General features: G+C 47.7%; 9 protein-coding genes across 9 annotated transcripts; 7 read left to right on the top strand and 2 right to left on the bottom strand.

The window, feature by feature from the left end:
• Window positions 1-448: 448 nt before the first annotated feature.
• Window positions 449-3,571, top strand: N7517_006448 (Chitin synthase; the record flags this gene model as incomplete). Its single annotated transcript, XM_056724178.1, has 7 exons — window positions 449-550; window positions 649-1,090; window positions 1,143-1,504; window positions 1,603-2,449; window positions 2,505-2,688; window positions 2,741-3,383; window positions 3,434-3,571. The coding sequence occupies 7 exons, from the start codon at window positions 449-451 to the stop codon at window positions 3,569-3,571; spliced, it is 2,718 nt and encodes a 905-aa protein (XP_056580428.1).
• Window positions 3,572-4,472: 901 nt separating this feature from the next.
• On the top strand, window positions 4,473-5,666 carry N7517_006447 (putative 3-hydroxyacyl-CoA dehydrogenase; the record flags this gene model as incomplete). The annotated part of the gene is made up of 3 exons (XM_056724177.1): window positions 4,473-4,536; window positions 4,590-4,909; window positions 4,977-5,666. 3 exons carry the CDS (start codon window positions 4,473-4,475, stop codon window positions 5,664-5,666), a joined length of 1,074 nt encoding a protein of 357 aa, XP_056580427.1.
• Window positions 5,667-6,115: 449 nt separating this feature from the next.
• N7517_006446 (MFS transporter) lies at window positions 6,116-7,912 on the bottom strand (the record flags this gene model as incomplete). The annotated part of the gene is made up of 1 exon (XM_056724176.1): window positions 6,116-7,912. The coding sequence occupies one exon, from the start codon at window positions 7,910-7,912 to the stop codon at window positions 6,116-6,118; it is 1,797 nt and encodes a 598-aa protein (XP_056580426.1).
• A 775-nt stretch (window positions 7,913-8,687) lies between these two features.
• Window positions 8,688-9,665, bottom strand: N7517_006445 (dihydrodipicolinate synthase family protein; the record flags this gene model as incomplete). Its single annotated transcript, XM_056724175.1, has 1 exon — window positions 8,688-9,665. The coding sequence occupies one exon, from the start codon at window positions 9,663-9,665 to the stop codon at window positions 8,688-8,690; it is 978 nt and encodes a 325-aa protein (XP_056580425.1).
• Window positions 9,666-10,194: 529 nt separating this feature from the next.
• On the top strand, window positions 10,195-11,674 carry N7517_006444 (aminotransferase; the record flags this gene model as incomplete). The annotated part of the gene is made up of 5 exons (XM_056724174.1): window positions 10,195-10,512; window positions 10,579-11,074; window positions 11,116-11,358; window positions 11,408-11,503; window positions 11,562-11,674. The coding sequence occupies 5 exons, from the start codon at window positions 10,195-10,197 to the stop codon at window positions 11,672-11,674; spliced, it is 1,266 nt and encodes a 421-aa protein (XP_056580424.1).
• Window positions 11,675-13,663: 1,989 nt separating this feature from the next.
• Window positions 13,664-15,145, top strand: N7517_006443 (putative amino acid transporter; the record flags this gene model as incomplete). The annotated part of the gene is made up of 2 exons (XM_056724173.1): window positions 13,664-15,034; window positions 15,086-15,145. The coding sequence occupies 2 exons, from the start codon at window positions 13,664-13,666 to the stop codon at window positions 15,143-15,145; spliced, it is 1,431 nt and encodes a 476-aa protein (XP_056580423.1).
• Window positions 15,146-16,087: 942 nt separating this feature from the next.
• On the top strand, window positions 16,088-16,693 carry aspf34 (cell wall protein PhiA; the record flags this gene model as incomplete). The annotated part of the gene is made up of 2 exons (XM_056724172.1): window positions 16,088-16,379; window positions 16,437-16,693. The coding sequence occupies 2 exons, from the start codon at window positions 16,088-16,090 to the stop codon at window positions 16,691-16,693; spliced, it is 549 nt and encodes a 182-aa protein (XP_056580422.1).
• Window positions 16,694-17,800: 1,107 nt separating this feature from the next.
• N7517_006441 (glycoside hydrolase family 76 protein) lies at window positions 17,801-19,254 on the top strand (the record flags this gene model as incomplete). The annotated part of the gene is made up of 3 exons (XM_056724171.1): window positions 17,801-17,879; window positions 17,936-18,627; window positions 18,682-19,254. 3 exons carry the CDS (start codon window positions 17,801-17,803, stop codon window positions 19,252-19,254), a joined length of 1,344 nt encoding a protein of 447 aa, XP_056580421.1.
• A 647-nt stretch (window positions 19,255-19,901) lies between these two features.
• On the top strand, window positions 19,902-23,538 carry tcsB (putative sensor histidine kinase/response regulator TcsB/Sln1; the record flags this gene model as incomplete). Its single annotated transcript, XM_056724170.1, has 7 exons — window positions 19,902-19,985; window positions 20,035-20,069; window positions 20,118-20,687; window positions 20,749-23,037; window positions 23,093-23,216; window positions 23,270-23,409; window positions 23,460-23,538. 7 exons carry the CDS (start codon window positions 19,902-19,904, stop codon window positions 23,536-23,538), a joined length of 3,321 nt encoding a protein of 1,106 aa, XP_056580420.1.
• Window positions 23,539-24,414: the final 876 nt, after the last annotated feature.

The raw sequence follows: 24,414 nt of genomic DNA, 5'->3' as shown, positions 1-24,414 counted from the left end.
GGCTCCTTGGTGGATCCTAAAAAGGGTGGATGACGAACGGCAATTGCTGATGGGCTGGGGTTCCACCTCAGTCGCCCTTTCACAGCCCGCATCGTTGGCACCTCCAATCAAATTCTGCACCAAAAATATCTCCTGGATAGTCGATGGCATCTGGAGCCCTTCTCCTACGCACATCTTTCTTTGAACGTCGCTCGCTTTGTTTTACTTAGGTCCCATATTGTTTCTCACATAGGTTCGATCTCTGGTCAGATCGGCTGGAACATCTTGTTTCCAACATACCTCAAGAGATCATTGCGCTGTTGCGCTGTCGTCATTGAGGCGCCGGATTGTAACTGGAATTGAAACTTTTAACCTTCATATTTTCTTTTTCGATTCTTGAGATACCACCCCGCCGGTTAGATCTCGATTTGCTTTCCACCAGAGCCGGAGGACACGAGAACCACGCATAATGTCTTTCCCTCAGAGAGGCACATCGCCTCATTCGCCTCATTCCGGCAACTCGTCTCATTCACCCCAGGCGAGCGAGACTAGCCTGTATGGCCCACGAGAAGTGAGTGACAAGCCACTCGGAACGAAAAAAAAAAAAAAAAAAAAAAAAACAAAACAAAACCACCTAGACAGTGGATGCTAACACAGTTCGCCTAACAGCAAGGGTACGGCTACGAGGAGAAAACCGAGAACATCGACAGCCAGCAGTCTCTGCTCTACCGCAATCAGCCCAGCCCATTCAACGCTTCGTTCGATGACCCATACGCCTCAAGCGATTCCCTCCGTCGTTACACACTACATGATCCCGGAGTCACTGCCTTCCCCGATGGTCCATACCAGGAGTCTGCAGGAGGCCTCAACCGTCGCTCGGGTATTCCGTCGGGGATCCAGTCACCTATGTCCGAGACTCCGTCCGAAGCCTGGCAGAACAGACAGGCACCTGGATCAGGGCTGCGGCGTTATGCTACGCGAAAGATTAAGCTGGTTCAGGGCTCCGTGCTCAGTGTCGACTACCCGGTCCCAAGTGCAATTCAGAACGCGATTCAGAAGGAGTACCGAGAATCAGAGGAGGGCTTCCCGGAAGAATTCACCCATCTGCGTTGTAAGTCTTCATGTACAATATTGGTGATGCGACTAGCGCTAATCGCATACAGATACCGCGGCCACCTGTGACCCTGACGAGTTCACCCTACGAAACGGATACAATCTGCGACCGGCTATGTACAACCGACACACCGAGCTTCTAATTGCCATCACCTATTACAATGAAGATAAAGTTTTGACCGCGCGAACACTCCACGGTGTTATGCAGAACATTCGGGATATCGTCAATTTGAAGAAGTCGGAATTCTGGAACAAAGGTGGCCCGGCCTGGCAAAAGATTGTGTGCTCCTTGGTCTTTGACGGTATTGATCCTTGCGACAAAAATACTCTCGACTTGTTAGCCACAATTGGTATCTACCAAGATGGCATCATGAAGCGCTCCGTCGATGGTCGGGAAACCGTCGCACACATTGTGAGTTCCCACAGTCCTCTCGATTCGCCTTGGCAGAATATACCATTCCTCTATTCCTGTGTTCTTATACTCGACAAAAATCCACTAACAAGGCTTAGTTTGAATACACCACCCAACTCTCTGTCACCTCCAACCAACAATTGATTCGGCCCCAAGGCAACGAGTCGTCAAATCTTCCTCCGGTTCAGATGATTTTCTGTCTCAAGCAGAAGAACAGTAAGAAGATTAACTCCCACCGCTGGCTTTTCAACGGTTTCAGTCGAATCCTCAACCCCGAAGTTGTGATTCTTATTGATGCTGGAACTAAGCCGGGCAAGAAATCACTCCTTGCCTTGTGGGAGTCCTTCTATAACGATAAGAACTTGGGTGGATCTTGCGGTGAGATTCACGCCATGTTAGGGAAAGGGTGGAAGAACTTGATGAATCCTCTCGTCGCCGCACAGAACTTCGAGTACAAGATCTCCAACATTCTTGATAAACCGCTAGAGAGTGCCTTCGGGTACGTCAGTGTGTTACCCGGTGCCTTCTCCGCGTACCGCTATCGCGCTATTATGGGTCGCCCCTTAGAGCAGTACTTCCACGGTGATCATACTCTCTCTAAGCAGTTGGGCAAGAAGGGCATTGAAGGCATGAACATCTTCAAAAAGAATATGTTCCTTGCTGAGGATCGTATTTTGTGTTTCGAACTTGTCGCGAAAGCTGGATTCAAATGGCATCTAACCTACGTCAAGGCGTCAAAGGGCGAGACCGATGTACCAGAGGGTGCAGCCGAGTTTATCAGTCAGCGACGTCGTTGGTTAAACGGTTCATTCGCTGCCAGTTTGTATGCAATGATGCATTTCGGACGAATTTATAAGAGTGGCCACAATCTCCTGCGGCTGTTCTTCTTACATATCCAGATGACATACAACTTTATGGGTCTTGTCATGACCTGGTTCTCTCTCGGTATGTTTTTGAATCTCGTGTTATTTGGTGACACTTTTGACTAACATATACCTAGCCTCGTTCTGGCTGACTACTACTGTCATCATGGATCTTGTCGGAACTCCTAGTAGCGCCAACAAGGATAAGGGTTGGCCTTTTGGTAACGAGGCTACGCCAATTGTGAACAACTTCCTGAAGTATGGATACATATTCTTCTTGATGCTGCAGTTCATCCTAGCGCTAGGAAATCGACCGAAGGGGTAAGTCAAGATTCGAATGAATCTCATAATGTCAATCTGACTTTTAAAACAGTTCGCGTCTCGCATACACGCTTTCGTTCGTCTACTTCAGTATCCTTCAAGTTTACATCATCATTCTATCGTTCTACCTTGTCAAGAACGCCTTTACTGGAGGCACACTTGATTTCTCTATGGACGAAGGTTTTGCCCACTTTATGAAGTCTTTCTTCAGCTCTTCCGGGGCTGGTATCGTCCTGATCGCTTTAGTTTCGACTTATGGCATTTACTTCCTCGCCAGTTTCTTGTACATGGATCCCTGGCACATGTTCACGTCCTCATGGGCATACTTTGCTGGCATGACTTGTTCGATCAATATCCTGATGGTCTACGCTTTCTGCAACTGGCATGACGTTTCCTGGGGTACCAAGGGATCAGACAAGGGTGATTCCCTTCCCGTCGCTGAGACGAAGAAGGATGACACCAAGTCCAATTTCATTGAAGAAGTCGATAAGCCGCAGGCCGATATCGATAGTCAGTTTGAATCGACAGTCAAGCGAGCGCTGGAGCCGTACGTTGAGCCTGAAGATAACGATGAACCAAGCATGGACGATGGCTACAAGGCTTTCCGAACCAACCTGGTGTTGATTTGGATTTTCAGCAATTTGATCCTTGTACTGTGTATCACCAGTGAAGGAATTACCCGTCTCTGTCTCACAGTATGTATCTCCTCTTCACTCTAGGTTGTGGCACACACTAACATTCACAGAACACTTCTACTGTCCGTACCTCGAAGTACTTCGCCGCTATTCTGTGGACGACCGCCGGTCTGTCGATTTTCCGCTTTATTGGATCCCTTTGGTTCCTAGGCAAGTCTGGTATCTTGTGCTGTGTCTCTCGCCGCTAGACTTTATGCATAGCCAGTTGTAAATATCCGCCTTTTTTTTGGCTTGCATTGGTATTTTCGGTGGTATTTTCGGTCTTTGGATAGAATTTTGCTTTGATGTTCTCTTGTATTCCCCACGTTTGCAATGGGCATCTTATGTTTTTTCTGTATATTGGAAAAGAGTGGATTGTGTTGAATCAAAATGTACGATAGATTTAATTATGACTTTGGGACTGTGGAGTGTTCGTACTTTTGTTTCTGACTTGCCGTTCCCGCATATATGCACCCCAGTTCCTAACATCATATATATTTGCCCCGGGTTTCCGAGAAGTGGAGTAGATACTCTCTCCTTGCGGATCATTTTTTGACAGTGTCCAGTCGTGGAATTTTGGGGAAGCAGCGAAACAGGCTACGGATCACAGGAATCCGAGAAACCCCCCTGGGATATAAGCCGGGGAAAGCCAATGCCAACTGTTAGCCCAGTTTCCTCCCGCGTCTGTGTGCTTTGGCTTCGCAATTTTCAATCTGCACACCAGCGTCATTGGTCTCCCCGCATCAGACCATATATATTTCTTATATTACTGGTCTTTCCAATCAGCCCGGTTGCCTACGCCATCGCTCATTTGCTTACGCAAAAGCCCCGGTTGGAGACGGTGTCCTTGGCCCTCGGCAGAGTTACCCGTTATCCCCGTGTCTTCTCCATGACTGAGGGAAAAGGCGTTATTCAAACGGATTGGCTCGTTCCCCTATTTATCTAATTGGGACTTTTGGAGACTTGAGACCTTTTGTGTCCGAGGTAGACAAATATAAAAGTCAGCTTACAGTCCGCAGGTAGACATTTTCTTTATCTGCAAATCCCATTTCTTTGACCCCACGATCATCTCTATTGATCCACCCAAATCTCCCCCCACTGATCTCCCAAATGTCGCAGTATATCCCTAACATTCCCACCAATTGCCTTGCTAAAAAGGTAGTTCTTATCACAGGTATGTAGAATTCTTATGATCTCCTTGTTGTCATCTTATCTCATCTTATACAGGTGGTGCTAATGGCATTGGTGCGAGTCTGGTAACACAATGCTTGGAGCGTGGCGCCAATGTATGCATTGGTGATCTCGATAACATCTCCGGCGAGCGTCTACTGAAGCAAAGCTGCGAAAAATTCCGCCCGGAGGAAGAAGATATGCCCCCACGCGCAATTTTCCAGTCCACCGATGTCACCGACTACCCCTCGGTATTGGCATTGTTTGATCTGGCCTTTAAGACCTATAAGCGCATCGATCATGTCGTCTCGGCGGCTGGTATCGTCGAAATAGGGAATTGGTTCGATACTTCACTTACTCTGGAGACCGTCCGTCAGGTAAGCTATCGCCAGATGGATACCTTTTCTTTTTTTGGAAACATCTAACAAGGAATCCCACCCCAAGACCCCCACCCACAAAGTCATGGATGTCAACCTCCTCGGTTCCATGTATGTTACCCGAATTGCCTCCGTCTACTTGCGCCATAATCGCGGATCCAACTGCGACCGGTCGATTCTCCTATTTTCATGCGTCTCCGGCTTCAAAGACAGCCCGTCTCTTTTCATATATCAAGCCTCCAAGCACGGCGTCACTGGTCTCATGCGCTCCCTACGAAACTATATCTCCTCTCCATACAAGCACCATCTTCGCATCAATACCGTCTGCCCTTGGATAACCCAGACAGATAGCATCAAGAAAGTTGAGACACAGTGGAAGCAGGCCAATCTTCCCATCAATACCCCCGAGCAGGTTGCCACTGTGGCCACTGGCGTTTTGTCCGATCAATCTCTCAATGGTACATCCATGTTCATTGAAGGTGGTCGTGCTTGGGAAATTGAACAGAACATCGAGCGACTAGAGAGCGAATGGCTGGGTGAAGAACCGTCCAAGGCACTTGCTTTGGGCCAGGGGCTGCTTGATGATGGTTCTATCTGGACTGCACCCGAGCGACCCCGTAAAAGGAGCACGATTTCTGTTGGAGTGCCGCCGGGAGTCCCTCTTGATAAAATCAATGCACTGAATGGGTTGACGAATGGCTTGTCAGATGGCTTGATTAATGGAGTAACTAATGGGTTGACCAATGGTGTGCACTAAAAGGGGTTTGCTTTTGCTGTTCATTGTTGTTTATGGAATCATTCCAGTGTGATACTACATTAAACACAAGCAATACAGGATAGGGATGGAGTATCAAGGTTGACGAATGACCGTTTGCTGTTTATTTCTCATATGTATAGTTCGAAACAAATTGTGCTTTTGACTCTGAAGTTCAAAGTGATTTGTATAGGACAATGAGTTATATATACTGGTGGATGAAGAGTTCAAGGATTGATTGAATAAGACAAGATCATGAGATCTTGAAGTGCAATTATAATTAGTAGTCAACGCGATCTATGGTATATGGAACTTGACAAAAAAGCAAAAGACGAAGCAATGCAACATTAACATTGGAAAGCGTGAAGTCCAAAAGACTGGATCTTTCCCTCTTGGTAACCCCAGAGGTCCTCCAAACCACTCATGTTCCCCTTCTATAATGATGTCTTGAATTATTTGAACGACTCTCGTGTGTGCACGCGGTCGATATTGTACGGGTTGGCCTCGTAAGTGGGCACGCGATGAATGGGATGCGTGGCATTGGTGGAAGTGCGCGAAAGAGTTTGATGAATCGAGTTGACATCCGTGGAAGTCTCCTTGATATGAGGGAGCGATGCGACTTCATCGTCCGAAGTGGACGGACGCTTCTCAGGCTCAGTCTCGGCAGGCTGCTCATTTGCCTTTTGGAGGCCACGAAGAAGATTTTGAACAAAGGCCTCGGACTGTGCAGCGTACTTGCAGTGGTTTCGAATGGACAATCCATATTTATAGAGCAGGAATGGGAAAGGCACGCATGCAAGAGCCAAGAAAGCGGGAACACAGGATGCCCAGTGGATTCCCAGATCTTGGTACATGTATGTGGTGAACAGCGGGAATGCGAAACCGAACAACGACCGCAGTAGCGTGTTGGCTGCCAAGACAGATGCGGCGAAGATGGTGTAAGCATCGATCAGGTAGTTGAAGACACTAAGGAAAACAAGCAACATTCCGAAGCCGAATGGAACTCCGGCGGCAACGCTTACGAGCCAGTGGACGGATGGATCGTTGGTCCATGCGAACCAGAAGAGTCCGATAGGAAGGGCAATGGAGGCCACCATGCATGGTGGAAGGCGGGCTTCTGGGGGCGCATAACCGCCGTTCTTCTCGAGGAGCTTCGCGTAGCGCTTGTTTTCGGGAATTGAATATGCAACCGCACCAAGCATACCAATCATGACGCCGATGAAAGCTAAGCCGCCGATACCTTGACTCCATCCGCGGTGGATCTGATATACAATCGGGAACGCGCCGAAAAGCATATAGAGGGTTCCGTAGATGATAGCGAGGTAGATGGAGAGTAGCAAGACGATCGGTTCTTGGAAAAGAAGTATCATAGGTCGCGAGAGCGAGATTTTCAAAGCGGCTTTCAAAGTGAGACGACCCTGATCAATATCCAACTTACTGCAGTATACCTTGCCTGTAAGCTTGGAGAGAGTGTTTGCACGCTGGCGAAGCAGAACGGGGGCATAGGTCTCAGGCTTTAATGCGGCTCCCAATACCCACATAACAGCACAGAGGATACCCAAGAGGCCCATCACCCACTTCCAGCCTCCGCTAGACTCACCGAGGAAGCCACCGGCGATAGGCCCAATGACAGGCCCTAGGAATGGAGCCAACGCAAAGGCTGACAGGGCCAGTCCTCGTTCGCGAGCCATGAACATATCGGCGATAACACCGCCCGAGTTGGTAAGGGGCGATGAACCGAAAGCGCCAGACAAGAATCGGAAGATCAGCATGGTCTCGATGTTTGTCGCGCCCGTACAGGCGGCACAGAAGATGGTCAGACCGCAGTAGGTTGTGACGAAGACGATCTGGCGACCGAACATTTCACTCATCGGGGCCCAGATCAGAGGACCTAGGGCAAAGCCCAGTACGTAGAGGGATACTCCCAAGGTGGCAATCTCGGTGGTTACGCCAAATTCTTGTCTAATTTGCAGGAGACCACCGGTATAGGCGGAGGAGACCAGAGCAACGACCAAGGTCTCGAGAGCAGCGACCACGGTGATGAACCATTTCATGGATGTTTTTAACTGGAGAGGGTTTCGAAAGTCTTTGGGCATCCATTGCACGACATAGGGATCTTCTTCGGTTCCTGAACCATCGCAAGGGTGGTCAGCAACCTCCTGGGTGATGGCGCCGGGATTAAGAACGAGTCGCCAGAATGGGATAGAGGTTGGCAGCTGCAAGGAGTTGGCCGTCTCGGAGCCCTCCATATTGTTGGATCTGCGTGCGATCTGCGTTAGGATGTGAAGTTAGAATATGTTAAAATTTTCTAGGCCAGCTAGTTTTCTTTTATTCTACGGTGTAATATATGTAGCATGATTTATAAACCAAAAAAAAAACATCGGAGCGACTTCTTGTTTTAGTTATAGTGGGGGCCATAGAATAATAAGCTGCATGTTTCGACTCCATAGCAAAAGAGAAAGATAAAGAAAAAGAAGAGAAAATATAGAAACAGAACTGTCATTGGCTTTGATATCTTTGAGAACCCGAACATATCCACTTAGTCCCGGCCCGATCAGTAATCGACTCGGTTGGCCCGATGGATTGAAGAGTTTTTTTCTTTTAAGCCGAGGTTCATTCTCTTATATTTAGGGCTATATATTCTTTATGCAAATCACCATTCATTATGCATAATCACCTAATATGTCTACTACATAGTTATGCTGTAATAGACCTGATAATTAACCTATAGCCCGGGGATGTACATATGTCGATGTGATACTAAATGTACATTATTTATAACCAAATTATAGCTGGGGATGTCTATCAGTGTGATACACTATCAAATGCGCATTATTGGGTCGATCAGAATACGTGTGATATATACTAAATAGCGCTGTCATTAGCCGGGATTAACCTTGGACCTGAGCAAATGCTTATACCCTACAACATACATTAACTACAATCTTTATGACAATCATAGCCAAAAAAAAAAAAATTACATTAAGAACCGATGCTAATCTTCATTGATACAAGTCTAGCTCATTACAGACTCTTTTCAATCTCAGAAACCTCAGCCATCACCTCGCGAACCGCAACTTTAGCCCCCTCTCCCACCTCCTCATAAGGGTGTCGAGGGGCCAAGTTACCCGCTGCATCCTGGATCCCTGCCAGCTTAGCAGAATAGCAAGCTACCGCATGCTTAGTGGACGCAATACCACTTTTAATGGCACTTTCCGCTAGCGCCGCCTTCCTTTGTAGCGCCACGGCCTCCTCAATCTGACCCTTCTGATACAAAGCATAGATCCTTGCCGTCACTTTAGGAAAGACATTCGCGAAAGCAGCAATACACCCGACGCTACCTGCAGCCAACCCACCAATCAAGAAATCAGACTGTCCACCAAAAGTCGCAAACTCCTCGGGCGCAAATGCTGCAGCCAGCCGGGTGATCTTCCCCACAGATCCACAGGTCAATTTGACTCCTACCACGTTGGGTCGTCCGCTAGCCGTGGACTCGCGTGCGATCGCTGTAATAGTATCGGAGTCCATATCTACCCCGTTGCACACACCGGGGAAATTGTATATCACGACTGGGAGAGGGGCCTTGGCGGCGACTTCGGAGAAGAAGCGCTTCACCACGTTCATGTTGGTGGCTTTGCCGAAGTAGGCGGGTGGGAGGACGAGGAGGTAGTTGGCGCCGGCGTCGGCGGCATCTTGTGCGAGCTCGAGGGTTTGCTTGGTTGAGTGTGCACCGACACCGGCCATCAGTGGGAAATCGGGTCCAACGGCGGCGCGGGCAGTTGAGATGAGCTGGGATCGCTCTTCGCGAGTGAGGAGAAAGGCCTCTGAGTTTGTGCCTAGGATCACTAGACCTGCTAGTCCGGTTGTGGATAGGTAGGCAAAATACTTGGATTGAGAGTCGAGGTCTAGTGTGTCGGTGTCATGGTGGAAAAAGGTGACTGCGGGGCACCAGACTCCTGATACAGGGACATGAGGCTGAGGAGAAACGGCGAGAGAACCCATTGTAGAGGTGGAAGTATGTATCGAAAGTACGTACTGGGTGGTTGAGTCTGTACAAGTGTCAGTGGTCTTAGTAGTACCAGTACAACTCTTATAAGATATCCATATCTGATGGGATATTCCCCTCTCGGGTCAAAATGAGGGGCAGGCGGTCATATCTCCGATTCATTCAAGCTATTTGGCCGCTGTTTTGACGTTCAAACTGCCAATGTCGGATGCCGGCGCCGACGAAGCCAATCTCGTACACAGATCACCAATCTAAATGAGTCCACTTTCGGGTCCTCCACCCGATCAACGAATTAGAAGTCTTTTTATCTAGTTTGTTTAACCGGTCCTATCTCCGACCAATATATATTTCCTTAAGTGGGTGAATGTGGAGGGGGTTATTTGGTTGACTCGGCCTGGAACCCGAGTATGATATCACGTCAAGTATGACTCTTGTCGACATACAGCTTCCTTTAATACTAAATAAGAGCCCAGATTGACCATGCAGTCTCTCCGTCGTACTCCTAAATTGAACCGATTTTACACAATGGCCTCTGAAACCACTCGGAACGTTACTACCCATTCCTGGTTTGACCAAGCTCGTTTCATCCCACCCGATGCAATTTTTGCATTGACTGCTCAGTATGTAGCAGATCCCTCTCCCAAGAAAGTCAACCTGGGTCAGGGGACGTACCGTGACGAGCATGGGAACCCGTGGGTTCTTCCCTCGGTCCGCGAGAGTCGGAAGTTGCTGGCACAAGAGTTGAATCACGAATATCTCCCTATTGTCGGTCTGGCGGATTTCCGCAAAGAGGCGGCAAAGTTAGCACTAAGCCCAGAGCTATTCCAAAAGCAACAGGACAAAGTACTGGCAGCTCCAACTCTGTTGTTACAGCATTGAATAGACCAAAGCTGATTATTGTATAAATAGCTGGCGACCTGCCAAAGTCTCTCCGGTACTGGAGCATTGCACTTGGCTGGATTGTTGCTAAGAGCTTGCAAGACGCCTCTTCCTAAAGTATACATTCCTGAGCCGACATGGTCAAACCACTATCAGGTGTTTTCGTCCCTTGGATTCCAATGTGAATCTTTCAGATACTACAACCCAGAGACAAAAGATTTGGATATTGAATCGTATTATTCGGCATTGAAATCGGCCGAGCCCAATTCTGTGTTCGTCATCCATGCATGTGCTCACAACCCAACAGGATGTGATCCGAGCAAAGAGCAATGGCGAGAACTTGCGCGTCTCTTTAAAGAGAGGCAGTTGTTCCCACTTTTTGACGCCGCTTATTTAGGGTTCAACTCTGGCAATGTTGATAACGATGCCTTTGCCATTAGATTGTTTATCGAGGAGATGAATCTGGAAGCTGGAGTGTGTCTGTCTTTTGCGAAGAATATGGGTCTCTATGGTATCTACCTGCACGGTCAGTTCATGATCTGAATAACAGTTAATAACATTTGATAGGGGAACGAGTCGGCTGCTTTTTACTGGCAACCAGCACCGAAGAAGCGGCCGTAAAGACCCAATCAATGCTTGAGATGCTTCAACGTTCTGAAGTTTCGAATCCCCCGGCCTACGGTGCGAAAATTGCGAGTACCATATTAGCCGATGCTACCCTTCGGGAGGCTTGGCATGATGATCTGATCACCATGAGCGGCCGAATTCGCTCGATGAGGACGGAATTATATGATAGTTTGGTGGCCTCCGGTAAGCATCGGCTGTCCAAAGTAGGCGATCTAAGGCTTTTTGTTAACAGGACTAGGCGCACCGGGAACTTGGGAGCACTTGATCCGCCAATCTGGAATGTTTGGATTCCTGGGACTGTCCCCAAGCGTTGTGCTAAAGCTTCGCGGTTCGTCCTGGCTTTCGAATTAATCTTTTAGTGACATACTGACATTTGGCGACCCCAGAGAAATATCACATCTACATGGCGGACAACTCTCGCATATCAATTGCTGGGCTCAACAAACAGAATGTCGATTACGTTGGGCAGTCAATTACTGACTGCTTGAAGCAAGAGTGATAGGCGAGGCGCGTTAGAGAATTGTGTATGCATATAATAAAGAAACACGAGAGTGTAGATGCCTATCCTGAAATCCTTATTTGTGTAAGCCAATTGGACATTTGTTTATTGTCATGAATTCAGGAGTTCTGCGACTCCGGAGGCGACCACTATCCCGGTGGAGCCTCGATGCCCTTGGACATGACGGGCCATTCCTAGTGTCAAAGGCACCGCTGTATTTCCTGTGGATTACTCGCGAACTTTTCCGTCAATTCAATGTTCGACGCATTGAATAAAGCGAAGAGATAAATGCTTGAAGCCTGTCGTATAGTATTTCAAGGGGAAGGGTATGCTTCGCCATTTGCAACGGAACACATTCCACAGAAAGCTGAACCGCACCATCGGGCGGGGAAGCAAAGAAATTTGAAAGCGGAGCTAGAAGACTCATTAATATCGCCAGTGAGATCCACCGCGGCTCAATTTCCCGTCTGTTGACCATATTATATTATGCCAAAAGAGCCATCCCCGGCACCCCGAGAGTGAATGCGTTGACGATTGTGACAATGGTGAACACATGTGTATATCTTGCTATGTATGATCAGACAGCTGGTACAGCCGCTGTTGTAGGAAAAGTCGCCTGGGGAAGTCGTCCCATTTTTATTTAGGCAGAATATTGCTCGGGTCTTTACCCCATAGTCATCGAGGCGGTTGCGGGGAATGAAGCAATTGAAAGATTGCGAAATGTGGAGTTAGGTAGCAGGCACAACTATATGACGAGAAGATCGTCGGTGGCAATATGCCATGTAACACATGGCAAGAACAGGATTAAAACCGAGTGTTTCGAGTTCGAGGATAACCGAGATGACCCGCAGCTTCCGGGTATCCGGGTGTTTCACGGGATAGGCGGGGAACTCTGGAGACAGCAATATAAGCAATGGTCATCAACCTTGGAAGTACCCGACATACTGAAAGTTGGGGGAGTTACGTACAAAGGATATGTCGACATATCCATGACTACTTCTGGGGGAGCCCATTATCCCGTTTGAGTTTAAAGATAACCCGAATCATGAAGTCAATATTTGCGGTATTTTCCCGCATACTCCAAATGGCGTTGGTGGCGCTCTCCAGTTGAGGCTTAGGCATATACCCCAAGAGGATCTTGGTCTGTGAATAAAGAGAGAAATGCTGGAGGATTAGCTTGCATGGTATACGAGAATATCCACAGCCTGTGGTCTGTCTTCCGTAAGGAGGTAGGACAATGTACAATGTGATGTGATATTACCCCCTTATTTACCGGTGAGGTCTGTTTGCAGCCATCACGTGACCAAGCCCAAAATCTTATCGGCCGCCCAGACGGGTGAGTCGGCGCCCAGGCAACCCCCGAGTCTTTCATTGGCAAGTCGGGTCTCGGGATCTACTGTGGCGTGATTAAGAAAACCTCTATAATTCCCTCCCGTTGATGATTCCTATTCTATTTTATAGTATTCTATACTATACTAATTGCCTCTATATCTCCCCGCAATCAGTAACGCGGGGATATAGTTTATAGTGGTGACCTTTGTCAAAGCGTAGTGGCACTCAAGTGGTCCTGAAGTGGCCCTTTACTATGCCTACACCAATACTGAATTTCTTTTACCTAACTGTACCGAACCTTCTTATCATACGACGGTGAATAAAACTGGGTCAAACGGGGCAACTGGGCGTCGGTCGGTACGTTTCGCGTAAAATTACAGCATCCATCCTTTCTAATATCCACTTCCACACATTTGCAATGGGTCTCAACCCTGTTTCCGGTGACCTCGTTGGATGGCCGATCAATCGTAAGTGGATCAGCGTCGTACTCCACGTGTTGGACCAGCCAAGTAACGCTCACAAAATCTCGTTAGTCATGGAAATCCTGCTTCGCCTCCCCGATAGTGCCGCATTCGAAGTGCGCGAAATTTGTCTTCTTATATACCCGGTTTCCCTCCCCTCCAACCCGGCCAGACCAGCCTCCCTTCCACCACCATCATGGGCTTCGAAGATATCTCTAACGACCATGAGGCCGACAAGGTGATGGGAGAAGGTGAAAAGGCCGCATATGCGCCTCCACCGCCGTTTGAGGGGGATATAGTCGGGGAGATGAGTGAGGCCGAGAGGAATGTCTATGACCATGGCATCAAGAAGTTCAACCGTCTCGGTTGGAAGCGACTCACTATCGTCCTCATCGTTGAAGCTATTGCACTTGGCAGTTTGTCGATCCCTTCTACTTTTGCGGTACTTGGCATGGTCCCCGGTGTGATCTGCTGTGTCGGCATCGGTCTTATCGCCATCTATACTAGTTACATTGTTGGAATGGTGAAATTGGCCTTCCCCGAGGTTGCCAATTATGCCGATGCGGGTCGCTTGATGGGTCATCGGTTAGGGTGTGGTCGTTTTGGATATGAGCTAGTCAATGCGATGCTCGGGCTCCAACTAATCTTCCTCACGGCTTCGCACTGTCTGACGGGAACCATTGCATTCCTCGACATCAGCAAAAGCGGCATCTGCTCGATCATCTTCGCCGTGGTTTCCGCCATCATCCTGCTGTTGCTCGCTATCCCGCCCAGTTTCACCGAGGTGGCTATTCTTGGATATGTTGATTTTGCATCCATCATCATTGCCATTGGAATCACTATCATTGGTACCGGTGTGCAGGCGACTAACTCACCTGGTGGACTCTCTGGAGTCGCATGGTCTGCGTGGCCCAAGGATAACATCACCTTTACCGAAGCTTTCATCGCTGTGACGAACATCATTTTCGCTTACAGCTTTGCCATGTGCCAGTTCTCCTTTATGGACGAAATGCACACTCCTCGCGACTTTATCAAGTCCATCTGGACGCTGGGTATCACCGAGATCTTCATCTACACCATTACCGGTGCTCTGATCTACGCCTTTGTTGGCCAGGATGTGTCCAGCCCTGCACTCACCTCTGCCGGAACGACCCTCAGCCGCATTGCGTACGGCGTTGCTCTCCCTGTGATCTTCATTAGTGGTTCGATCAACACCGTTGTCTTTGGACGTGTGGTTCACGGTCGCATCTTCAAGAACTCCCCCATCCGCTTCATCAACACTAAGATGGGATGGTTGACGTGGCTGGCTGTGATCACTGCCGCCACAATTGTGGCATTCATCATTGCTGAGGTGATTCCTTTCTTCAATGACTTGCTCTCAATCTCTTCGGCTCTGTTCATCTCCGGTTTCACCTTCTACTTCCCTGCCATGATGTGGTTCATGCTCCTTCGCAAAGGCACTTGGAAAGAGAACAATAATATGTTGAAGGGAGTCGCCAACATTCTGATCTTCGTGATCGGTATGGTGGTGCTTGTCGGAGGAACCTATTCCAGCATTGACGACATTGTAAGTTTTGCCATACTCTTGACAGGAATTGCTTGCTAACTCACTCGATAGATGATCAAGTACGACAATGGAGAAGTTGGCGGTGTCTTCTCGTGTGCTGCTCCCGAGTAAGACCGATCAATTTTTTGTTATTAGAGTATCTCAATATGGGTTATGAGCGTGCTCAAGCTGGCGCTTGTACAGAAATTTCCCTCAACCCTGGTTTGGTTCGAGATGGGAAATTCATTTCTAGGCGTTGCATCTTCATGATTCATGGAATCATGGAGCAAGCGAAATATGTAGATATATTATAATATTCTTCTTCAATACTCATAAGCCATATGATTCTTTCGAACAGTGTAATATTTGAAGGTCAACTACCTGCCCTGCCCCCTGAAATGAAATCAAAAGGATTTCGCCCTAAGCTAGTGGGAACGGTAAGCCACTCCTTCAGTGCTATTTTTAGATCAGGTGACTTGCCAGTGAAATGCCCGAAAGGAGTCAAACAACCGGCCTGCATAACACTCTATTATTACATGTGTGTTTCTCCGGTGCAGAAAGGCATTGAACCCCGATTGGCCTTGATTCGGATATCGTGGGTATAAATCGGAGAAACATGAAAAAATGTGGGGAGCCATGAATTCCTTCAGGGTCTGCAAGGTACTTGGCTCAGGATCTTCAAGCTAAAAATTGAGGTTTTCAAAATGTCCGCGCTCTGAATGCCAATGGTAACTTATGAAGGACTGTTTATTTCCAACAAATGAAGCTAGATCTACGGTACCATACCCCATAGTCCATAAGGGATAAGACATTGATTGAACCACGAGGAGGGATCGGCAAGACTGCCCCATAAAATAGTCATACTGGTGTCATTTTGCGGGATATCTACGCCGTAGTTTAATATAGTCCTCGATAGGTGAGACATTCAACCTCGGCGACGGCAGTGGCGCTCAAGTATAAAGAGGGGAACCATTTCAGCATCTCAGTCAATTCCAAAACAATCAACTATCAATCCTCTCAATCCAACCACTTTACACTTCCCAAGCCTAATCTTCTCATCCCCAATCCGCAAATATGCAGCTCAAGAACCTCGCCATCGCTGCCTCCGTCAGCGCCGTCGCCTCAGCCGCTCCTTCTACCCAATCCAAGACCTTCGGCATCGTCGCCATTCACTCCGGCAGCGCGGTCCAGTACTCCGCCTTCAACGCCGCCCAGAGCAGCATCTTTGCCGGTCTCCCTAACCAGGGCGCCAGCTGCGCTCGTCCCAAGGAGCAGCAGGCTACCTTCTACATCCTCGACGGTGGTCTGTACCTCTACGACCAGTCCGCCACTCCCCAGCAGATCTACGTCGACCGTTCCGGCATGGGTACGTTACCACTCCTCACAATCCAATTGAGTTCGCAGACGACTAATTCATATATAGGCCAGGGCAAGATCGGATACACCACCGGTGCTCAGCCCGCTCCCAAGAACGCTGAGCGCAAGGGCTGGACCCAGAAGGATGGTCACCTCCAGTTCGCAGGAAACGATCTGATCGCCTGCCCCAACAGCATTGACGGTGCCTGGAGCATCTGGGCTTCTGCTGGTGTTTCCAACCCTGCTGGTAACTCCGACTGTGTCGGTATTGCTGCTCGTGTTGTTGAGACTTCCAAGCCCAATGGCTGCAGCTACACCCAGTAAATGATATAGGGTGTCATTTTGTTGATTTGCTACCTATAGGATCATTTTTTCGATTTGGTAGATGTCTATACTTTTTACATAGATTAGGCGTGGCAAATGCAGGCAGTGGCCGCGCCTTTTGGGTCTAATTGAAGTCACTCTTTAGCCGATCAATTTGCAATTTGTGGATATATGGCTATCTGACTGGTGTTGAACTATTAGATCTGTAGTGCTAGAAAAATGTGAGAATCTGTAAGCAATGTGCCCTTTTATTCCAGTCATTTTCTGTGAAATAAGCTTTCTCCGCGCTATCCTTTAATCCTGGCCTCCCGTTGGAAGTGGGAGATCTAGTATATAAGAGGTAGTGATATGCCGGCTGCAGCCGCCTACAATATATCCGGCCCAATGGCTATCAACCACCTATACTGGGGTTTGAGCCGCACGGATCTAAACAAAATAGTCCAAAGCAAATATGTATTTGATTTCAGGTACCCTTCTAGGGGATATACATACAAGAGGTACTTTAAAATCGGTAACCTTTAGACATATATAATTCGATCACAGAATACAATTATAGCAAGCTTGGAAGGTAAATTGATATCAAACTTAGTGTAATTTGCTAAGGTTTTAATTATTTTTTGAAAGTAGAAAATCGGAAACTCGTACTAGAAGTGTATACTGCGAAGTCTTTCCAAGAGCTTTCCTAGACAGTTTTATTTCGACTTAATCTTTACCTACTATATATAGGCTAGATCAATTTCATAAGATGTCTATGGAAATAGTGATGTCGAGATATATATGTCTAAAGGATGTTGAAGTGTATGCATATTACCTAAAATCCAAGATTTGCATATTAAAAATTAGACTCGTGCGGCTCTTAGCTCGATTCATACGTGTATACGGAGTACACAAAACAGACCAAACGGGATCAGATCATTTTCCCACCAAATGATATTGAGGTATTAATTTTTGTTACGTACGGATATACATGTTACGAGCCCTAAAAGGGGCTAGTGCTGATTTCCCCTGGAAGGGGGCTCAGCCCCGAGCTTCGATGGGAATATTCAAATGAAAATATAAGGTCCATTTTCCCTTTTCATTTCAGGTTTACTTCTTTGTGATCGCACTATGTTCAATTTCTCGGCATTTGCCGTTGCCCTCCTGGCAGGCTCTGCTGTGGCAATCGATTTTAAGGTCAATGATGAGCGTAGGCTATTCTATTAATACATCGATGGGTTGAAATAATTACTGACAGCCAAGTAGAATCTATCAAGAATGCGGCGGCGACTGCAGCCTTCAACACCATGTCAACCTATACCTCCAACCTCACAGGACATATTCCTGGCAAACTTGATACATGGTCGCAGGGCGCTGCCTTGTTCCAGACAATGATCGAATATTGGTATTTTACCGGTGACGCCTCCAACAACAAGGCTGTGAGTCAAGGCATGTATTGGCAGCGTGGGAACAACGACTACTTCCCTTCCAACTACAGCCAATATATGGGTAACGACGACCAAGTAGCTTGGGGTCTCGCTGCTATGACCGCTGCCGAACTGAAATACACCGAAGATTCATCGATGCCCTCGTGGTTGACTCTAGCCGAGGGCGTGTTTCAGTCCCAGATTGCACGATGGGATACTAAGAGTTGCGATGGCGGCTTGCGCTGGCAAATCTTCCCGTATCAGAATGGATACAACATCAAGAATGCTATGAGTAACGGCGGACTGTTCCAGCTCTCCGCCCGTCTGGCTAGATATACCAAAAACCAGACCTACTCCGACTGGGCTGAGAAGATCTGGGACTGGAGTGCTAGCGTTCCGATCCTGAACGTCACCGAATGGACAATCAACGACCTGGTGGAGGTTAAATCCGATTGCAAGACACACAGTGATCTCCAGTGGACTTACAGCTACGGAGAATACATCAGTGGGGCGGCATATATGTACAACCTGGTTAGTATTTAAGTCTGGATTGGAGACCGCGGCGATCGCTAACATCAAGAAAAGACAAATGGAGAAACCTCCAAATGGAAATCAGGTCTCGATGGTCTTCTCAACACAAGCTTCCACAAGTTCTTCCCAGAGAAGTACGGTGGTAAGATCATGGTAGAGGTCACCTGTGAGCCCTTGAAAACTTGCGACCGATACCAAGAGGTTTTCAAGGGACTTTTTGCATCTGACCTTGCGGCTGTCACCCGTATGGCCCCTCATACTAAGTCCGAGATCCTACAAAGATTGCAGGGCTCCGCTGTTGGAGCCGCCAAGCAATGTTCTGGTGGAGACAATGGGACTGTTTGTGGTCAACAGTGGTACAAAGCGAAATGGGATGGTACTACAGATATGGAGGCCCAACTTAGCGCTACCAGTCTCTTTACCTCCAACCTGGTTGCTTTTGAGCACATGAATCTAGCCACCAAAAATTCATCGACCTCGACATCAACTACTCAAAATGCATCCAGCACTGCTACTGAGACCCAAGGTGAAGCCACAAGCAGCACTAAGGATAACGGAGGCAATTTCTTGAGAAGCCAGTTTGGATCTATTGGTCTTGTATTGTTAGTCTCTGTTCTAGTGCTGTGAGATTGAAGGCCATGAGTTTTTTTAAATTCAGGCCAAACCTGTACAAATAGTTATACAAGATATTTCGATGTGTTCAAGGCCAACTTTGGAAGTTCAAAGTAGAAAAATATGACCAATCAGAGGTCGAGGTCCGGGTGTAACATCCGTCCAATCATATTGAAATTTGAAGGTCGGCAATTTTCACCTTGAAATACTAACATAACATATTGTAAAACAAGATAAAATAGTATAAGTCGCGTGCCAATTATAAATTATCCTGGGTATGCCGCCACTCGATGCATCTAGTCCTCCCTAGACCTGTTTTTGCCTTGTTTTGGACGGGTTTTACCCGTTTGGGTCACTTTTTGGCGGTTTGACAGTTTCCCCCCTAATGTCTGACACTCAAATTTCCATCTCACCTGAGCGCGTTCACTCTGTTTCTTCTGTTTCTCTCGTTGGAACCTGAAAAAAAGAAAAAAAATTCATTGAAAAAGAACAAAGACAGGGAATACAAGAAGAACTCATGTAGGTGTGACAAGACAGGGTCTTGGCACGGACGCTGACTTTCACCAGGTATCTGGACTTCTCTACGCTTGATCTGTCCTTTGACCGTGATAGCTATCAGACAAACTTATCGATCTTATCTATCCTTGATCTTATGTGATCGGATGAGGATTCCCATTGCTGTGCAGCTTGGGCTGCTGGTGTTGCTGACTGCAGTCTCGGGGGTCGCGGTCCTAGCCATCGCAACGGTAGAGAGCTCGAATCAACAGGAATGAAAATCACATCTAACTATTTTAGTGGTTTACCACCTATAACTTTGTTGTGGATGTCGAGTAGGTGCTGCTTCCTAATCTGCCAGCCCAAATCTAACATTTGAGCAGATCGAATGGCCTCGAACTCGTTGCGACCACCAAGGCCAGTCAGATTGCCTCAAATTTGGACCTTCTCGAAACAACCTGCAAAACCATCGCCACGCGAATCCTGATCCAATCAGCCTTAAAACGTTACTATATGGGAAACACATCCGTGGAGAACTGGACCAATTCCATCGCGGATGTTCAATCGGCCCTTGGTAGCCGAGGATACTTGGACCTTTACCAGGCCATCATCTATTCAAAAAACGGCCATGGAGGAATTGACGGCTTGGTAAACCAGACCAGTGAAACTGTTCCGGACATCACCCTTCCATATACGTACTCGAACGGGACTTCTGTGCAATTGGGAAATGATGGACTGGGCTACCCTCCTTCCCTGTACCCAAATCTGACTTACCATGGTGGGCCAGGCGCCAACGACTCAGCGACTGCCTACGCATTTCCCGATTATGTACTTGGATTGGACTCGGCAATGCTTCTGGGTCCATTGAAAGTCAACAACTCTTTCTCTCTTGTGTCATTGACCTTGCCTATTGTCAACAACACTTCAAATACAGAAATCTTGGGCTTTATAACGTGAGTAGCTTTTGCGAATGCGAAAGAAATAGTGAAATCGAAACTGATCGCCCCCCCCCAGTATTGTTGCTAGTGCCGCGAATTTACAGGGTGTTGTTAGCTCGCGCGATGGGCTAGGAAAAACCGGCCAGGTTCTCCTCATTGGACCTTCACGACGATCAAACATCTTCACTTCCAGTGAGCAGCCTGCAACAGCCACATCTGGCGCTCGTGTTGCTGGTCTTAGTGAAGCGCAGGTTCACTACATCTTCGAACCTACCCCTTTGCCTACCCAAGCTAGCCGACATAGTGGCATGTCGACCGATACGCCGTTTGTCCTTTCTTCATATCCAATGGCTCTACAAGTCATGCTGCAATCATACAAGAACTCGGGAATAGCCAAGAGTGAACTGTCAGCCCGAAACGAGCGAGGGGAGAGTGTTGCTGTGGGCGCAATCCGTCCTCAAAGCACACTCGTCGAATGGGTTCTTCTCGTAGAAGAGACCCACGCGGAAGCATTTGCACCGGTTGCCAGATTACGAAAGATAATTCTTGCATGCGTTTTTGGCACAGCAGGCGCCATAATTCTCTTGGTCCCTCTCCTGACCCACTGGGCAGTTGCTCCTATCCGAAGATTGCGCGCAGCAGCCCAAAAGTCCGTCGAGCCCGAGATTACACCACATCGCCACACCCCGGAGTCCCAACGGATTGGATTCGAAGCCGGCGATGAACATGGCGATTCGGTTGAGCAAATTGTGGAACACATGAACGAGAAAGGCTCCCCTGCCACGTGGGCGAAACGCCTGCGACGTCCCTTGGGGCGATTCAACAGTTCCACAACCATCCGCAATACACCAAATCACCGCGGCTTCCAGATACCGGCCAGGGTCAAAGAAAGAAGACATTGTGTCACGGATGAGCTCACGGAGCTGACGAAAACCTACAACGAGATGTCGGATGAGCTTACAATTCAGTACAACCGGCTAGAAGAGCGAGTGGCTGAGCGCACCAGAGAGCTGGAAAAGGCCAAATTGGCCGCGGAGACCGCCAACGAGAGCAAGACATTGTTTATCGCCAACATCTCTCATGAGCTCAAAACTCCCCTCAATGGAATCCTCGGCATGTGCGCTGTGTGTATGGGCGAGGAGGACCTATCCCGGATCAAAAAATCGCTTCAGGTGGTCTATCAATCGGGCGATCTTCTTTTGCACCTCTTGAACGATTTGCTCACATTCAGTAAGAATCAAATTGACCAGGCTATCCAGATCGAGGAAAAGGAGTTCAAATTGTCTGATGTTCGAGCGCAACTGGCTATCATCTTCCAAAACCAAGTTAATGAGAAGCATATTGACTTCAGCGTCAACTTCGTTTCGAGTGGAGTGACCGAGCCAAAAGGCAGTATATGTCGCGAAAACGGATTGGAACGGACCCATTCAGGTTTGGGTTCAACACAGTCTGGCAGAATGGCAGACATGGTCCTTTGGGGTGATCAACATCGAATCCTCCAGGTACTGATCAATTTGGTCAGCAACAGTCTCAAATTTACACCCGAGAATGGGAAAGTAGCGGTTCGCATCCGCCTTGTGGATGAGCCTTTGAGACTTGATACCCATGACCTGGCCCTGAAAGAGACGCTTCGACGCAACTCACAAATCCGGTCCCAGACCGGCTCAAGTGTCAACTCGTCGATCCAAGGCACTGCTGATACGACTGAGGGTCAAACGAAAGGACAACGAGTGTCACAGTCCAGTCTTCGTCAACTTAACTTCCAATTTGAAGTTCAAGATAACGGGCCAGGTATTCCTCCTCATCTCCACCGCCGTATCTTTGATCCTTTCGTCCAAGGCGACCTAGGATTGAATCGGAAATATGGTGGAACTGGTTTGGGTCTCAGCATCTGTGCTCAGTTATCCCGCATTATGGGAGGCGATATTCTGCTAGATAGCGAAGAAGGCAAAGGGTCTCTTTTCACTTTGAGAATCCCCTTGGGGTATGTCAAAGAAGTGCCCCCAAGCACACATGCTTCAAGCATCCCAGGATCGCGGACTCCAAGTGTCCTGTCCCTGGAAGACTTCTCCCTCGCCGCGCGAACACCCTCAAATCATGGATCAGTGAGGAATGAACCCCCTGCGCCTGGATTCGAGAAGTCGGAAATTCAACCACGTTTGGTTGGATTGAGTCAACCATTCTTCACACCGACTGTTCCATCATCTCCTGCATCAGCACCCAGCAATTTGCCATCCAATAAAAGCTCGTCCGACACCAAACGAATCCCCAGCAATTTGCCATCCAATAAAAGTTCATCCGACACAAAACGAATCCGTGTGTTGGTTGCCGAAGATAACACTGTCAACCAGGAGGTAGTCAGACGGTGCGTGCTGATAAACCTTTCCGTTAGATATTTCAAATGCTGACTTGAATACCAGGATGCTTGCTCTGGAGGAGGTCTATGACGTGACAATTGTCAAAGACGGCCAGGAGGCATATGACACTGTCAAATCAAACATGGAGAAGGGAGATGTGTTTGACCTAATCTTCATGGACATCCAAGTAAGAAATTTTATCTTGTTTTCGCACAGTCATGAAAATGCTAATACATGCAGATGCCGATCCTCGATGGTCTCGAGAGCACCCGACTTATACGACAGATGGGTTACTCTGCGCCCATTGTCGCGTTAAGTGCCTTTGCAGAAGAAAGCAACATCAAGGACTGCATGGATTGCGGAATGGATATGTTTATCAGGTTAGTTGGTGCCAACAATAAATATCTCGATCTATCACTAACGAAAGCAGTAAACCTATTCGAAGACCTGCGTTGAAGCAAGTCCTCAGCAAATTCTCTACCATTATTGAGGAAACTGAAGGCTCTTGAGAATAATACGTCGTCCATAAGATATACGGAATAAAGACGATGTAACTCGCTGCCAGCTAGATATCCATTTAAAGAAAGATACATAATCATATATAATCAACTCTATCTAGGCATCCTGCAGGGCTCGCAAAGGTGGCTTCAAGTTTGCGATATAAATGATGCACTAATCGGCCTTGCCTATTATTCGTCCTACTCGTTGTTTACTAAAATATGAGGACCTGTGAAATTGACGCCGAAAATGACCACTTTCTTTCGAGGGCTTCACCGCCCACCGTCCAGTAACGTTAGTCATCAGCTTACGGCAGTAATGCTGTTCAACACTAGATCACTTCTTGATTTACAGTACAATTCTTTCAACCATTTTGTTGCAACTTGGGCCTCGGTCTCGCTCTCCCCTACATTCATTGTATTCTAAATACCTTGCTATCGGGCAAGTCATCATTTGCCATCTCTCAAGTTCGGCCAAAGAGAATATTGGGCGTTAGAACCAATGGTATCAGTGGTTGGCCAACGAACAGTTCAAACACAAAACTGTTAGCCTCAGACAAATCCGCCTACCATACAAATGCTCCACAAGGCAGCACGATAATCTAATACGACTCGGCCCACAGGAAGATGCGTGTGTAAAGTTTTGTGGAACTGTAGTGCGTAAAAACGATTCTCCGAAGTCCATGTTGACAGATAGCTTTCGTCTTTTCCGTCTCTCCTTCGGACATAGCCATCTTCTTATTTTCCTAGCATCTCAGTAAACTCTTCTTGGGTTAAATTGTCCCCACGTTTTGGAAAATTCAACTGGTTATTTCAAGCTACCGAGAGCGCAATTAGGCGTGGGCCGCACGACCGTTGGGGAAACTCAAAGCTCCGGACAGAACTACG

This window comes from Penicillium concentricum (assembly GCF_028827145.1).
Source record: "Penicillium concentricum strain IBT 3081 chromosome Unknown utg000002l_segment0_segment0, whole genome shotgun sequence".
Taxonomy (NCBI): domain Eukaryota; kingdom Fungi; phylum Ascomycota; class Eurotiomycetes; order Eurotiales; family Aspergillaceae; genus Penicillium; species Penicillium concentricum.
This window is presented reverse-complemented; position numbering and strand designations above follow the sequence as displayed.